The sequence below is a fragment of the Canis lupus genome, chromosome X, assembly GCF_048164855.1.
Source record: "Canis lupus baileyi chromosome X, mCanLup2.hap1, whole genome shotgun sequence".
In the NCBI taxonomy this organism is placed as follows: domain Eukaryota; kingdom Metazoa; phylum Chordata; class Mammalia; order Carnivora; family Canidae; genus Canis; species Canis lupus.
This window is the reverse complement of record NC_132876.1, coordinates 109703287-109719613: the sequence shown is the minus strand read 5'-3', so window position 1 is coordinate 109719613 and position 16327 is coordinate 109703287. Positions and strand designations below refer to the sequence as shown.

The window sequence follows — 16327 nt, the reverse complement described above, 5'->3', positions numbered from 1 at the left end:
GAGAATACCATTTTAGTACCAGAAGTTTAGAGAGTGCCATTTTAATTCTCTTTTTTCTTTACATAGAAAGCTTCTTTCCCTTCCATGAGTGGGTAGGAATATTATGGATGGGGAAAAAAAGAATTTGATCAATGAAGTAATGACAATGAAATGTCTTTAAGTGGCACTGTTCATACCAAAGGCTTGTAAACCAGGAGGAATTTGATCACTCACATGACAACAAGAGAATTAAACACCAACAAAATATTTATTGTGGAAGGGAGAACCTATCCTATAAGTCAGTTAAAATTTAGTTTTATGAACTTTGGGGCAGTACATGAGCACACTTCAGATGGACGGAGGGACCAACTAACACTAAGAAAGTTGTTTCAACCCCAGCCAACAAAATTCCAATAAAATTGAACCCTATCCCAAATGTTTTGGGGATTTTCAAAATCATATCTTATGGTATTTGATTCCTCCCCTGCCACGTTCTTTTACTATCAAAAGTCATCTGAGCAGAGGGTGGGCTTCACTCTGCCTCTCATCTGCCCAGCTTAGGTGTAGACAAAATTTGAGCATGCAGTCAGGACTGAAGTTCCAGGTTTGCCTCTCACAGCCCCCTGCCTCCCTGGGTCACATGGTCCAGCTCAGTACCAGACAGCCTGGCTGAGACGATCCCAAGGTCTCACCAAAGCTAATGTACCAGAAAGACTAAGCTTCATTTGCCCTTGGACCCCCCACTTCCTTAAGTGGATGGAGAAAGGCTCCTAAGACTTTCTTCAAGGAGCCACAGGCAGTCATCTCCTGACTCGGGGGCTGAATTCTTGGCCACTGTGGTGGCAACACAGCTTCCTGTTTTGGCTCTACCCAACATTAATTCCCCTTCAATGCCCTGAGTGACTCCTATCGCAATAGTACATCAGGTACTACTGGGAATTTACTAAGAATAAAATGGGGTCCCTGCCCTCCACAAACCCACACTGCGGTGGAGGTAATAAGATCCCCACACAAGCCGGTACAATTAGGGAAAATACTAATGTTGAGTAGGATAAGTATCCTTACACCACACAAATCCAAGTCTAGAGGGACCCACAGATGGTATGTGGGGCCATCTCTAGAAGCTTGAGCGATGGTATGAAGATGGATAGATGTGCAGCAGCAGTGATTTGGAAAGGAAATACCCAACACAGAAAAAGGCAAAAGCAGAGACGGGAGCCTATGGAACACCCAGGAAAATTCGGTTCAGTTGGATATGTTTCAGGTAGTGGGGAACAGGGCTCAGGGTGGGTTGGAGAAAGTCTGCAGAGCACATAGAATGGTAATCTAAGAGTTTGAATTTTTATTTAATAAGGAACGGAGAGCCGCTGTGGGTGGGTCTCTGAGCTTTAAGAAGAAAAAGGAATGGTGGTTCAATAGATGAAGAATAGACTCTAGAGACACCAAGCAGAGAGCATGCTTGGGATACTGTGAAAACATTCCCGGCAAGAGAGTGGAGGGCAGGGGAAAGGCACCAAGCAGGGTGGAAGTGGTAAGAGAGAGGGAAGATGCAGAGAAGGGTTAGAATTGGGACCTGACCATGTGTGTGTATGGGGGGGGGGGGATAAGTGAGTGAAAATTCTCAAACATTAACAAAAAGTCTAAGCGTAGGAGGCTGAAAGATGGTAGTAAGAAAGCAAGACACTGGAGGCCATCCTAGCATGGAGAGCAGAAGGGAACTTTAGCCTCGGACATCCTGCATCTTACAGAGCAGCTCCGCCCCAGGTGGAACAAACAAGGGGGTGGTGGGGCCAAAGCTTCAGACACAGGTTGGGCTGGAGACCGGCTCAGGTTCCCAAAGTGTGGGTGTGAGGGGGATCACCAGGGAAGAGAGTGGATGGAGAGATGAGGGGAGAGGACAGAGCAGGATGGAGCCAGAGGAGGACAGGGGAAGGGGAAGCAGCTAGAATGGAGAGTGGAGCAGCCATGTCAAGAGCTCTTGTGACAGAAACAGATGAGGTAGGCTGTTGGCTCCACCTTCCACCTACGTCCAGGCTCTGCTATCTCCCCATTTTCATCACCACCACTCTGGCTCCATCAGCTCTTCCCTGCATTACTGTGGTCGTCTCCTCACTGTTCCCTGCTTCTGCCCTTGCCCCTGTGGTAGATTATTTAATTGCCACAGATCCTCCTCATCTCATGAGATGCGTGCCTCTGTCACTGCCCCTGCCCATGGCCGGAGTCCATTTCTCCACACCCTTGAATCGTTAATCATGCGATACACTTGTGATGTGACCCAGAGCATGTGGTGGAACCAACCTTGTGTGAGTTCCAGAGCCTAAGCCTAAGAGGCTTTTGCAGCTTCTACCTTCATGTTCTCAGAATGCTGCCCACCGCGTAAGAAACCTGGTCTGGCAGGATTAGACCCACAGGCAGAGCATGGAGGCACACTACCAACACCCAGCACCAGCCACCAAATGTGTGTGAGGTCATCTTGGACCTTCCAGTCCTGCTGAGCCTTCAGCTGACCTCATTTTTAGGAGTGAGCCCAGCAGTTTAAGATGGAACCAGCCAAGCAGCAGCCTGGCCAATCCACAGAATCATGAAAAATGAGAAGTTTTTAAGCCACTAAGTTTTGGACTTGTTCATTATGCAGCAAACAATAGCTAATACACCCCCGGAAATGTATTCTTTGCTGAACAGCGAGGGCACGCTGGTGAAAATGCACATCGGATCTCGTCACTGCTCCGCTCAGAGCACTCCGATGTTATATCATTGCACTCAGAGTCAAAGGGTCTTCTCCTCTCCTGTTTCCTGCTGCTCTCTGCTTGCTCACACCTCACCATCCTTGAACATGCCCAGCAAGCTTCCCCTCTGGGTTTTGGCCCCTGCTGGCCCCTACTCCCAAAAACACTTTCCCCACAGTTTTCTCCAAGGCTCATCTCACCACCCTCACATCTTTACTCGCCTTCACTGACCACTGACCTACCTGAAACTGCATACAACTCCTCTCAAGCCTCCTTCTCCCATTCTCTGATGACCTTATCCCGAGAACCCTCACCAACAGGTAACATCCGATTCTTCTCCATTTCTTTGTCTGACTTCCCTTACCAGCAAGGCAAGGTCCATGATGGCAGGAATTTGTGTCTATGTCTGCTGTGTCTTTATCTCCACCATCTAGAGAAATTTCTGGCATACAGTAAGCCCTAAACCCACATTTGTTAGATGAACAAATGGAGGAAGGAATGAACAGCTCACTGAAAAGATAACACCCTGATGGCAGTAGAACAAAGTTCTGGAAGCAGTAGCTGGGAAGGAGCATGCTGAGCCCTCCTCCTTGCTCTTATAAATGAGTGAACTCGTGAGAAGAATGTCACCACTACAAAAACCTGTTTCTAATGGTTTCTCTTCAGAAAAAGGCATCTGGAAATTCCCAAACCACATTTAACGACTTTTTCCCCCACTGCCAGCAGACAGGCAGGCAGGCTGACTTATATTCATTGGGACAAGACCTGGATCCTTAGCCTCTGCAATTCTGTTCTTTGCAGAGATGCTTGTGCTACTGATTAGGATGGAGGGTTTACCACTCAATGGCGTTGTCTCGGCTGGTGTCATCTTTGCAGTCTGAATCCAAGAAGATGTCCTTGTAGATCCTCCCACACAGGCAGAACATGTCGGGGGCTGGGTGGTCACAGCTCTGCAGAACCTGGAGCATGACCTGCAGAGCCTTTTCTCGGTCGCCTGCACGGTTTCTCCTGAAAGATTTGTGTGGTAAGATCACACATGTCTGAACCAAGACACAGTAGTATATATGCACTCATTCTGTGAGGGGCTGGTGCAAGGATGCTGTGCTTTAGCAGGAAACAAAGTCTGTATTGTAACTCATTCTTTTCATGTTCCAATTTAACAATTGCTTCAGACTCACACCAGTAAATCTCAGACTGTCACGGTCCCTACTTGGTCCCTTCTCTCAATGAGACCTAGACTGTGGATGAAAGCAGATGCAGACCAACGTGTCTGGAAAGAGAAAAAAATAACACGGCAGGCTCCTGTTGCTGGATGAACAGCAAGGATTTCAGAAGCTAAGCCTGAATTGTAATGATAACAGTTTGACAAAAGGCTTTTTTGGAAAAGCAGCAGAGCCCGCAAATTCAGAAAGCCAAGAGAAATTTATTTCTTGACCTGAGAATGCCTTGCCGTCCTCAAACAGGCAAAGACCCTGGCAATCTGTTTTCCAGTCTCATGTTGTATCCACCGGAGCAGATCTGAAAAATTATTTCTATATTCATAGATCAGTCTTCTCCCTTATTAGATTATATGGTAAAAAAAAATTCATTTTCCACAGATAGTAGATTCCTTAGACCATTCTTAAAATAATCTTTGCCACAAAATAACCTGAGTTTGTGGCTGTGAAATATTATAGCTTCCCATGAAGGTTTGGAAGCAAATGCTCAGCAGTAGTGGAGACTGAGGAAATCGACTACGGTTAATGATGTTCATATTAAATACTTGTAAAAAGAAACAATTTCTATATAACACTGCAATGGAGTGATCTCTAAAATATACCATTAAGATGAGAAAGCTATGTATTGAATACTGTGCACAGAAAGCTACCTTTTTATTTAAGCAAAAGGAGGAAGTGAATAGAGATATGTATCTGCTTTGATTCTTCAAAATGAAAGGATAAACAAAAAGGTAATAAAAGTTACCACCAATAGGTGGAGGGAGAGAACATGATGAAAGGGACAAGAAAAGAAACTCCTTTTTTGTAATGTGACTGAAACTATGCAAGTTTTTTTACACAATTATGAAAGAAAATGAAATAAAATTTTAAGTGTTCCCTAAAAACACCATTTGCCAATAAACACCATCTGAATTTGTGGCTGCAGCAAAACAAAACAAATGAACCTCCGCATGTGCCTCATGGCTTATGCACCAAGTAGAAATCCACTATTTTTAAAACACAGCAATTTGACTATTTTCTTAAAGGGATAAAAACCTAAGGAAAAAATAGAAACGCAAAGAAATCTTATATAGTTTCCAGTAATCACATTGTTAGTGATAATAATGGTACTGGTATTTTGAAAATATTACATATTTGTAGTATAGAATACCAAAAAAATAATGTTAATATCATTAGGAACCAGAGCTATGCATAGGAGATACAGAAAAAAAAATTCAGTAAAAATCCTATGGTCCCAAATTTGAATTGGAACATCAGTATGGATTCACAAGGTGGTCTTCCTTGTCTACTGAAAAGGACCAAAAGATGACCAATTCAGTAGCAATGAGAACTTCCGGCCCTGACTGGGGCCTATAAACACCATGTCTCACTACATGGAAGCAGGACTCTGTGGAGGAACAGCCAATTCCAGATGGGTCTAAGATGATCCTGGAATATCTCAATACAAAGACACAAAGGAGCTACTAAGCTCACATCAGAAAGATTCAGAAACCAAAAAGAATCGGTGTTTGGCCAAAGAGGAGACAGTGTGAGCCTTAGGAAGAATAACTATAAAGGATTGAAACCTATCAACTATATTAAAATGAAGAAGGGGAAATCTATACAACAACAACAAAAAAGACTTAAGAATCTTATTAACCAAATGCCATGTATAAGACTTTGTCTGGGGATCCCTGGGTGGCGCAGCGGTTTGGCGCCTGCCTTTGGCCCAGGGCGCGATCCTGGAGACCCGGGATCGAATCCCACATCGGGCTCCCACTGCATGGAGCCTGCTTCTTCCTCTGCCTGTGTCTCTGCCTCTCTCTCTCTCTGTGTGTGACTATCATAAATAAATAAAAATTAAAAAAAAAAAAGACTTTGTCTGGATCACGACTCAAACCCACTGTACACATAAAACTAAAGACAGAGAGGTACCTGGGAGAATGTAAACGCTCCTGCTGAAGAATTATTGCTCATTACAGCACAATCATGACCGTGTTTTGTAAAGTGCTCCCTCAGACGATACTGAAATCACTATGGGTAAAATGGCCTGTCCTGGCTTCATGATCAATCTGGCATTAGGGTAGGAGGGCAGGGCAGGTGGGGTGAGCAGGAAGCAAAACTGGACGTGCAGGGATGACTATTGAAGTGGGAAAGGGGTACAAGAGGGCTCACTACAGTATTTCCTACTTTGGACTGTGTCTGAAATTTATATTAAAAAAACGAAACAAAAAAAAAGTCAAAGCCCATTCTGACAACAATTCTTCTCGAATCTGTACTATAGAAAAACTCCTATATATATACACTCAAGAATTTTTGAACAAAGGTGTTTATTATGGCATTGCTCCTAACAATGAAAACCTGGAGATAACCCAAATGTCCATTAACATATGAATGGTAATATATACATTAAAGATTTTATTTATTTATTCATGAGAAACAGAGAGAGGGAGGTAGAGACACAGGCAGAGGGAGAAGCAGGCTCCCTGTGGGGAGCCTGATGCGAGACCTGATCCCAGGACCCCAGGACCATGACCCGAGCTGAAGGCAGATGCCCAACCACTGAGCCACTCAGGTGCCCCAGAATATATTTAACAACCAAACTACGATGTATCATGTAACCTAACCCTTAGACAGAGGCAGGTCTGTATGTAATTATATAGAAGAATTCCCATAAGAGTTCATGAAAAAAAATTGCTGAACTAAATAGCATGATCCCATTTTTTTTTGCAGTAAACGCTATTTACATATATGTTCATGTACATAGACAGTCTGGAAGGATACACGTTAGATTGTTCAAAAAAATCATTGCTGGGATTTGTACAAAGTGTTCCTGTGCATGTTTTACTAGTAACTATTCTAATAGATGAATAAAGAGATTATTCCTTTTAAGTTCTTGGCAATTTTACAACAGGCTTTTTTACGCTTTTTTCTGGAGGACTTGTACCTCATAAAACTATTCCATCATTTGAGACAAAAGATTAGTATCTCAAACAGCTTTTCTCAACTGGGATCTGAATGAATTAAGCTCCAGAGAAAGTTATATGATTATCTTGAGTGACTATTTTCTCCCTTCTCCCAAGTATGGTACATAGGTAGCCCCATTCTGGATCCATAAGGGAGTTTGTTCAATTGATACAATAGATGCCTTAGGGTTTAATTCTCTGTGGAACCCAATCCAGGTTGAGAAAGGCTAATCTAGACACTTGGCATTCTGCTAGAAGGCTGCAATAATTAAGCCTGTATTACAACTCTGACTTTTTCTATTTTCTGCCTTGGTCTTATTCTCACATATTTGATCTCTACTCTCTTTGTTCACAGAATCCCATTTAACTAGCCTGCAAAAACAGATCTCTTAATGAACAGCCTACCCGTGATACCTTCTCATTTTTAAAAGCCAACAGATATCAACACAACTCAACTTTAGTGGAGCATTTAAATAATTTCTACAGTCTGTGACAGGAAAATGAAAAAGATTAAAACTTTAATGAGCTACAAAATTTCTACATCTGTTATGAGCCAACTTTTGAGGTGTCAAATATTCAGGATTCAGAGAAAAATGTCCTGAACTCTTTTAAATGTTTCATTATTGATCTGGGTTCAGGCTCATTTGTTTTGTTTTCTTTGGACCATTTACAGCAACATTTCCCTTGAATTTTTTTAACTTGAAACTTACCCTTGTTAATCAAAACAAAAGGTCTTCTCAGGATTAAAAAAAATACCCAAAACTGAACATTTGCAAAAAATGAAAAGAAAAGTGAAAAGAAAAGTGATTTTTGGCTTAAAAGCAACTTAAGGATAGGTGCTAAATAGCTAATCCCTTTAGTGGTTAATCGTCAAGTTTTCAGATCTGTTTATCATTTTCAGATGCCAAAGTATCCAAGAATAGGTCCATAGATAAAAACTCCCGTGTTTCATTAGTCTGGCAACATATGTTTCTGACAATAAGGCCATTTCACAAATTGACAGATGTGAATTAAGACAGCAGGGGTCACAACCTTGGCTTGCATGTTAGAATCACCTGGGAAACTTTAAAAATCTTGATGTTGAGGCTGCACTTGAGGCCATTTAAATCATTCTCTGGAGATGGGATCCAGGCATCAGTGTGTCCTATCCTGGATATTCTCATTCAGTAAGTCTGCATCACTGCTAAACGCATGGACCACTTCTCAGCCCTCATATTATCTGCCCCACCAGTGGCACTTGACCTTTGAGTACTCCTTTCCTCCTTGGACCACTTTCATTTGGCTTGCAGGACACCACACACACTCCTGATTTTCCTTCTATTTTAGTCTTATTTTTCTGGGCTCCTATTCATCTCCCCTGTCTTTTTAACACTGGAGTGTCCTTAGCACAACACTTGGACCTTGCTTCTTTATCAGTTGCTACATCAGATCCCTTGGTGATATCATCTAGTGCCATGCTTCTTCAAACCATCCATATTCTGATGACTCCCACATTCCTATCTCCAGCCCAGAGCTCTCCTCTAAACTCCAGGCTTACATATCCAACTGCCTTCCTAGCATCTCACTTGCATGTCTAATACCTCAAACTTGATGTGTCCAAAACTCAACTGTTGGTCAAAGCTGTTCTTCTCCGCCTTATTTAATAATGCCCAGTCCACTCCTGTTTTTCATGCCAAACACTTTGGAATCATGCTTCATTTCTCTAATATTTTTTATTTAATCAAAAAACTCTGTTGGTTCTTATTTTCAGCCATAGCCAAAAATGGCCTACTTTTCATGACCCCCAGTCATCACTACCCTGGTCCAAGTGACTGTCATTTCCTGCTTCCACCCTCACCCCTCTACTATCTGTTCTCAACACAGCAGAGTGATTCTGCTAAACACTAAGTCAGACCATGTCACTCCACTACTCAAAACTCTCCATGCAAATAATATATCTGATAAGAAGTTAATATCCAAAATATATGAAGAATTCATATAACTCAATAGCAAAAAAGTCTGATTAAAAAATGGGCAGAGAACCTAAATAAACATTTTTCCAAAGAAGGCATAAAGATGGCCAACAGTAAAGATGGCTAACAGACCCAGAAAAAGATGCTCAACATCACTCATCATCAGGAAAATGCATTTCAAAACCACAAGGAAACATTACCTCTTGCTTCTTAGAATGGCTAAGATTAAAAAAAAAAAAAATCCGAGTTAACAAGTGGTGGCAAAGAAGTGGAGAAAGGGAATCCTCATGCACTGTGGGTGGGAATGCAAATTGGCGCAGCCACTGTGGAGATTCTTGGGGAAAAAAAAATGGAGATTCTTGAAAATCAATATGGAGATCCTTGCAAAAATTCAAAATAGAACTACCATATGATCCAGCAATCTCACTTATGGGTATTTATCTATGGATAACAAAAATACTAATCTAAAAGATATCTGCACTCCCATGCTCACTGCAGCATTATTTATAATAGCCAAGACCTACAAGCAACCCAAGTGTCCATCAGTGAATGAATGGATAAACAATGTGGTATACATATACAACCAAATATTATTCAGTCATAAAAAGAAAGGAATCCAAAAAAAAAAGAAAAAAAAAAGGAATTGTGCCATTTGCAACAACATGGATGGATCTTGAGGGCATTATGCTAAGTGAAATAAGTAAGAGAAAGAGAAATACTATATGATCTCACTTACATGTAGAATCTAAAAAAGCAACCCAAACAAACCAAGCTCAAAGATACAGAGAACAGGCTGGTGGCTGCCAGGGGTGGAGTAAAATGGGTCAAAAGGTATAAACTTTCAGTTATAAAATACACGAGTCTTGGGGATGTAATACACAGCATGGTGACTATAGTTAATATTGTATTATATGTTTGAAAGTTCCATGGGGTATCTGGCTGGCTCAGTCAGTATAGTATGTGACTCTTGATCTCTGGGTCATGAGTTCAAGCCCCATAATGGGTGCAGAGCCTCCTTTAAAAAGTTCCTAAGAGAGATCTTAAAAGTTCTTTTCACAAGAAAAATATTTCTAATTATGTGTGGTGATAGATGTTAACTAAACTTACTGTGGTAATTGTTACACAAAACAAACTATAGAAATGATCCCTGAAAGTATAGTCTTTACACAAAATGTACATGTATACATGTATACACCTGAAACTAATGTTATATATCAATTATATCTCAAAAACAAAAAAAAACCCTCTTTCTAGAGGCTCCCATCTCAGAGCAAATATCTTCTTTCAGAGGCCTGCAAGATTCTAGAAGATCTGGCTCCCAGTTATTTTACTATTCACTCACCATCACCTACTCTCCTCCAGCTGTACAAGCCTCCCTGCCATTCTATGCTCTTCCCTGGAACCTTCTGGAATGTCCTTCCCCCAATATATTTACATGGTATGCTCCCTCATCTCTTTCTCATTTTTTTTTCTTCATGTCACTCTCTCGTAAGTCAAATCTTCTCTGAGCACTCAGCTTATAAACTGTAATGCCCCACCAGCCTCCCTAGCACCCTAAATTGTGTTAATAGTTGTACTTCGGGGATCCCTGGGTGGCGCAGCGGTTTGGCGCCTGCCTTTGGCCCAGGGCGCGATCCTGGAGACCCGGGATCGAATCCCACATCGGGCTCCCGGTGCATGGAGCCTGCTTCTCCCTCTGCCTGTGTCTCTGCCTCTCTCTCTCTCTCTCTCTGTGACTATCATAAATAAATAAAAATTAAAAAAAAATAGTTGTACTTCGTTTGTATAGTCTCTTCCCGCTTAAGAATGTAAGCTCCAAGAGGGAGAGGTTTTTCTGTCTGGTCTGTTCACAGCTATGCCCCAGGGATTATAACTGGATCTAGGACATAGTAGGTGCTCAACAAACATCTGTTAAATGGATGACAAACTGAGCAGTACTGAACATGAAAAGACCTTCATCAACTGACTGCTGAGTGAACAAAGACCACAGCAGTGCATCTCCTATATGGTTCTGTATTGTAGAAACCCTGCTGAGTGATGTAGTCAGGAGTATGTAAGGATGCAGAAAACTGAAAGGATATACACCAAAGTGGTGAGAGATTACTTCTGGAATATGTGTAGGACTAGAGATTAGAATTATAAGGGACAATTGCTTTAAACGTTTTTGGGGGGGCACCTGGGTGGCTTAGCAGCTGAGCGTCTGCCTTTGGCTCAGGGCGTGATCCTGGGATCTGGAATCAAGTCCCACATTGGGCTCCCTGCATGGAGCCTGCTTCTCCCTCTGCCTGTGTCTCTGCCTCTCTCTGTGTGTCTCTCATGAATAAATAAATAAATCTTAAAAAAATAAATGTTTATTCCCTCCTGTTTTTCACAAAAACAAATTTATTTATTATTTATGCAATAAGATATACAGAGGAAAAAACAAAACACCCTACAACACCAGATTGGGAATCTTCTAATAACAGTTAGGTTCTGGTTATTTTCATACCATTTATTACCCATTTGAGTCAAGCAAGTTGCTCACCCTTTCTGTCCTTCAGTTCTTCATGTGAAAAGTTTGTTTGATTTTGCTTACCCCTCAAGGTGACTGTGAGCTACAGTTGTGCCAGAGCTCTCGTTGGTCACTAAACATCCCATCTGTCTGTCCATCTTTGCTGTATTGTATTTTTAAAAGAAAGTTCATAAGGTGGGAGTCAGAGTTCCAAAACATTTTTCTCCAAAGCAAGCACTCAGAATTAACAAGCAAAATGTCTCACTAGACCAGGGGGTCCTTTCTACAACCAACTTTGTCTTCAGGGGCCCATCAAAAACCTTTCAAGAGTTGCTTGCTTCCCTGGAGAAGACTAAGAAAGTCCTTCCACTCCCACAGCAACAGTCTGAGCCTGGACAATCCATAAACCGTACCAAAGAGGAGGAAGAACTTCCCTGATTCCAGAAAAAAAAAACAAAAAAAACAAAAAAACACCCGGTCAGAGGTAAGCAAAGAGCCTGGACAGTTTCCACAGCAGGGGGTCTGCTCTAGGTACTGAGAAATGGAAGAACAAGTCTTTGATAGAAACACTTCCCAAGGACAAAGAGAAAATCTGCAAAGCTTTGGACAACAGCATGAGCTAGATGGGATGGCATGGAATCTGGAAGGGTCCCCAAGCAAAACCATTTGCTCAGTGTTAGCATTCTCTTGCAGTACAGCCACCCCCACCCCCACATTTTGCCAAGAAAGCCACTGTATAGGAGAGGCTCCAAGTAGAAAGATATTACATGTTTTATCAGAGGACTCAGACATGCATCCCTGCAAAAATGGAATCCAAAGATATGAGGAACAGCAACCCCAAATCCTCCCTGCTCAAATACTGACAAGATGAGAAAGGGAGCAGAGACAAGAGGTGGGGGTTGGGCTAATCGGAAGTAAATTGATTAAAATGGAGTCCAGGGCCAACCCAGCCATCCTCCAGGAGAAACACACTCAAAAAAAAATCAGTCATATATAGATATTAAGGATAATAAACAAATTATACTTCAGTCTCTATGTTGTTTTTTTTTTAGATAAAATGTCTAGAATACAATAAAATTATGAGATGTGCATAGAAGAAAATGTGGCCCATAATCAAGATAAAAAATGATTGTCACTAAAATTGGCAAAAACTTAAAACTATACATTGTGTGTTTGTATATATACATACATATATAATGTATATGTGTAAAAAAATTAAGGTATTTTGTGAGAGAAATGAAAACTCTCAAAAAACAAATGAACAGAAGTCCTAAAACTGAATTCTTTATTAAAAATCACTGAAAGGACCTAATATCAGATTTGGACATTATGAAAGAAAGGATCAGTGACTGGGAATATGAATCAATCGTCATTATCCAAACTGGGGGTGGATGGGTGTGTGGGGGGTGTGACAAAAAAGGGCAAAAGGGACCTCTGAGGGATAAAACCTTCTGTCTCTTGATTGCGGTGGTAGTTACACAAGTGTATTTATTTGGCTAAAGGTTATCGAACTGTGAGCTTTAAATGGGTGCATTGTATCGTATGTCGGTTCTACCTTCTACCTCAATAAAGATGGCTTTAAAAATACGTAGAAACTGATCAGTGCTTCTGAAAGGTCGGTGGCCTGCTGGGCCACTCACTGGTCTCTGCGGTCAGATACAGTCCTCGGCTACCTGCTTTGCTCTGTAGGGCGGGGGAGCGGGCTCCTCCAGGCTGCTTTCCAGACTCCCAGACCCCGATTACCAGTCATGAGCAGCCAGGGGAAGACAACGGTGGACGTGCACCTGGAGGAGGCCAAGAATGAAGGAGCCAGAGTACTTGCTCCCTTTTGTGGTGTGTTTTGTGTAGTGGCTCTAGCGATAGCTGCGTCTCTTCCGTAGATCCAGTTCCCAAGAAGCTGACTTGTAATGGTTTTAGGGGATCCTGGCTCCTATCACCTCTTTTCTGTGTCCCTCCAGCCAAGGGAGGCACGGAACCAGCTACCTGCTGATGCTAATTGAGTGGCCTCAGTTCCCTGACTGGCTTCTCAGCTCTTGCCTCACCTGTGTAACCAATTCCATAGAGTCAATTTCCCCTATTTTAAATACTTAGAGAGGTTTCTGTTTCCTGATTGGATCTTGACAGAAAGACACCTGCCACGAGGAAGCAGGTGCCTTAGTCTGGCCAGATGCCCCCTATTTACAGAAGGAAAAGGGAACGGTTAGAGGCAACCTGTATTTGAGCGTGGACAATGCCCAGAGCCAAAGAAACACACGAAGCAGAATGGTTGTTTTCTGACTCTACAAAGAGGACCTAGTGCTGTATCAGGGTAGAACCATTATTAAATCATCCCATCCCTGCCCCCATCGTTGCAACCTCTCCTAGTTTGCTGGAACCACAAAGCAACATCTATGAAGGCTAGGCTTTATAGTGAACTGGCAGGCCCTGACGGGGAGCTGGCTTTCCCATTTTCACAAAAGCTACAGGAGGTGAAGAGTATTCCCACCTGCACTCTTTGTTCTGATGACACACTCTCAGGGATGTTCACAGGGATGCATCCAGTTCAACTCTACTCCTTATTTGCAAGTTGCAGTAGAAGCTAGAATGTGTTCACTAAAACCTTTTTTTTTTCCTCCTGGGCCCTGAGCCAGAACACATTTCCCAACTTCCCTTGCAGTTAGGTTGGGCCAGGAGGCTGAATTTTGGCCAATGAAATATGCAAACAAGTAACGAACATCACTTCCTGACCATGCTCAGCAAACCTCCCTGGTAGAGTCAAAAAGTGGAAACAACCCACTTTTGTCCATCGACTGACAAATGAATGTGTAATATGGGTTGTATCAGTACAATTGAATATTATTCAGCCACAGAAAGCAATTTAGTACTGACACCTGCTGCAACACAAATGACCCCTGAAAACAGTATGCTAAGTGCAAGAAGCCAACCAGAAAAGCTCGCCTACTATAGGATTCCATTCATATGAAGTGTCCAGAACAGACAAATCCAGAGACAAAAAACCAGATGAGTGGTTTCCTAGGTCCAGCCAGTGAGGTGGGGAATATGGAGTGACTGCTAATGGATTGCCAAAAACCCAACAGTGGCTGTTTAGGGCTGGGGAGGGGAGTTGGGGGGAATGGGGAACAGAGGCTGGTAATGGATTCAGGGTTTTGGGGGAAGGAATGATGAAAATATTCTAAAATTGAATGTGATGATTACACAATCCTGAATATACTAAAACCACTGGCTTGTACTCTTTACATGGGTGAATTGTATGGTATGCAAATGAGATCTCAGTAGCTGCTATGCGCACTCGCAAACACGTATGCACCATCCCTGGCAATTCACCATGGTCTCTCCTTTCTTGTCATCTGGCTGAAAGGAGAGCTGAGAATTGAAGAAAGGGTGGAGCATCAAGATGGCAGGAGAGTGGAATGTCAATCACCCAGAGAAGAGATTGCCCAAGCACAATACATTCACACTGGAATGATGCGTAAGTGAAAATAAACTTTCATTATGTTAAGGCACTGAAATGGTTATGCTATTTGTTACAGCAGTTACCCTACCCTAATACACAAGTCACCAATGCCAAGAAGGCATGGGTTTCCTTGGTGCTAAAGACCAATTCCCCTCTGAGTCCATATCCTGTCCCACCTGACTGACACCTGGGATCTCACACGAGGAAAACACCCATTGCTGCTGACCCTGACCTAGCCTATGCAGCCCTTCACTTTTCTGGATTGCCTGCTTTGGGCCATGCCCCACTTTAATGGTGGCATTACCAATAATTCTTTTATGTGTTTCAGTATATGCTGAACATGTATGACTTAGATATTTTTGTTTTCACACATATAAAGAAAAATTCAATAGACTTGCCTTCTATTACACCAAGCCCTTAACTGTAAGCACCCAGATATCTCCTATGGATCTCATATGCAGACCACAGCTGGTCATGGAGTCATTCATTCACTCACCCAGTCAACAAGTACTTACTGAACACCTACTCTGTGGGTGGCACAACAGTATCAGGCACAGGGTAGACAGTGGCCCAGCAGACCATGGCTCCTGCCCCCTTCAGATTGAGCCTACTGGGGAGGATGATAAATATTAGAAAGTAACACAGAAATGTGAGTGCTATGAAGGAAAGGAACAGGTGCTATGAGAATGAGTAACAGCAGGGACATTGTTTTGATGTGGTATTCTTTGCAACACCAACCTTTAAAGAAAGGGACATTTAGCTAGACCCTGAAGGATCATCAGATTCAGTCAGGCAAGCAATGAACACTCCAGACAGAGCAAACACCCACGAGAACAACCTGCCCCCTCTTAAGAACTAAAGGCAGGTGAGGATAGAGACAGGGCAGTGAACCAGGAAAAGACAGGAGGCAGGGCAGGACCCAAGGTCACATGGGACAATTTCCAGAACTCTTATGCAAGGTTCCTCAATCAAGGGACTTCTACTTGAAGTAGAAGAACTCAGAAGCTATTCACTAAATTTCACATTTTACTTCCAATGGCCTTCTAGATTGCAGCCCTTCTTAAGAAGCCTTCCTCAAATACCATCGTTGAAGATGATACAACCCTGGTGGCTGGGATTCTCTGTCAGGAAATAAAAGGACAATTCACATTCATTCAGCTTCTTTGGTGTGCCAGGCACTGTGCTAATAAGTTTTTTACTTGAGATATTCTTATTTAGTTCTTAAAATCATCTCATTCCACATAGGAGTGAAATCATGTGGTATTTGTCTTTCTTGGACTTATTTCCCTTGCCTTATATTCTCTAGCTCCATCCGTGTCACTGCAAATGGCAAGATTTCATTCTTTTTTATGGCTAATATTTCATTGTGTGTACACACACACACACACACACACACACACACACACTGCATCTTTTTTGTCCGTTAATCTATTGATGGACACAGGCTGCTTCCATAATTTGGCTCATAAGCAAGGGGGAAAAAAAGAGGCAATCCAAGAAAGAGACTCTTAACTCTAGAGATCAATCTGATGGTTACCAGAGGGAAGTGGGTGTGTGTGGCGG

At 42.3% G+C, this 16327-nt stretch overlaps 1 protein-coding gene and 1 pseudogene across 2 annotated transcripts in view; both read right to left on the bottom strand.

The window, feature by feature from the left end:
- Positions 1-16327, bottom strand: part of MAP3K15 (mitogen-activated protein kinase kinase kinase 15) — a 114238-nt gene that overhangs the window by 46897 nt on the left and 51014 nt on the right. For both annotated transcript variants that reach the window (XR_012026136.1, XM_072815492.1), the window contains exon 7: positions 3543-3713. Coding sequence is in view for 1 of the 2 variants with exons in the window: in XM_072815492.1 (XP_072671593.1) it covers positions 3543-3713 (171 nt within the window). In the remaining variant the exon portion in view is untranslated. The remainder of the gene's footprint in view (positions 1-3542; positions 3714-16327) is intronic.
- LOC140628955 (small nucleolar RNA U3) lies at positions 9889-9982 on the bottom strand (annotated as a pseudogene).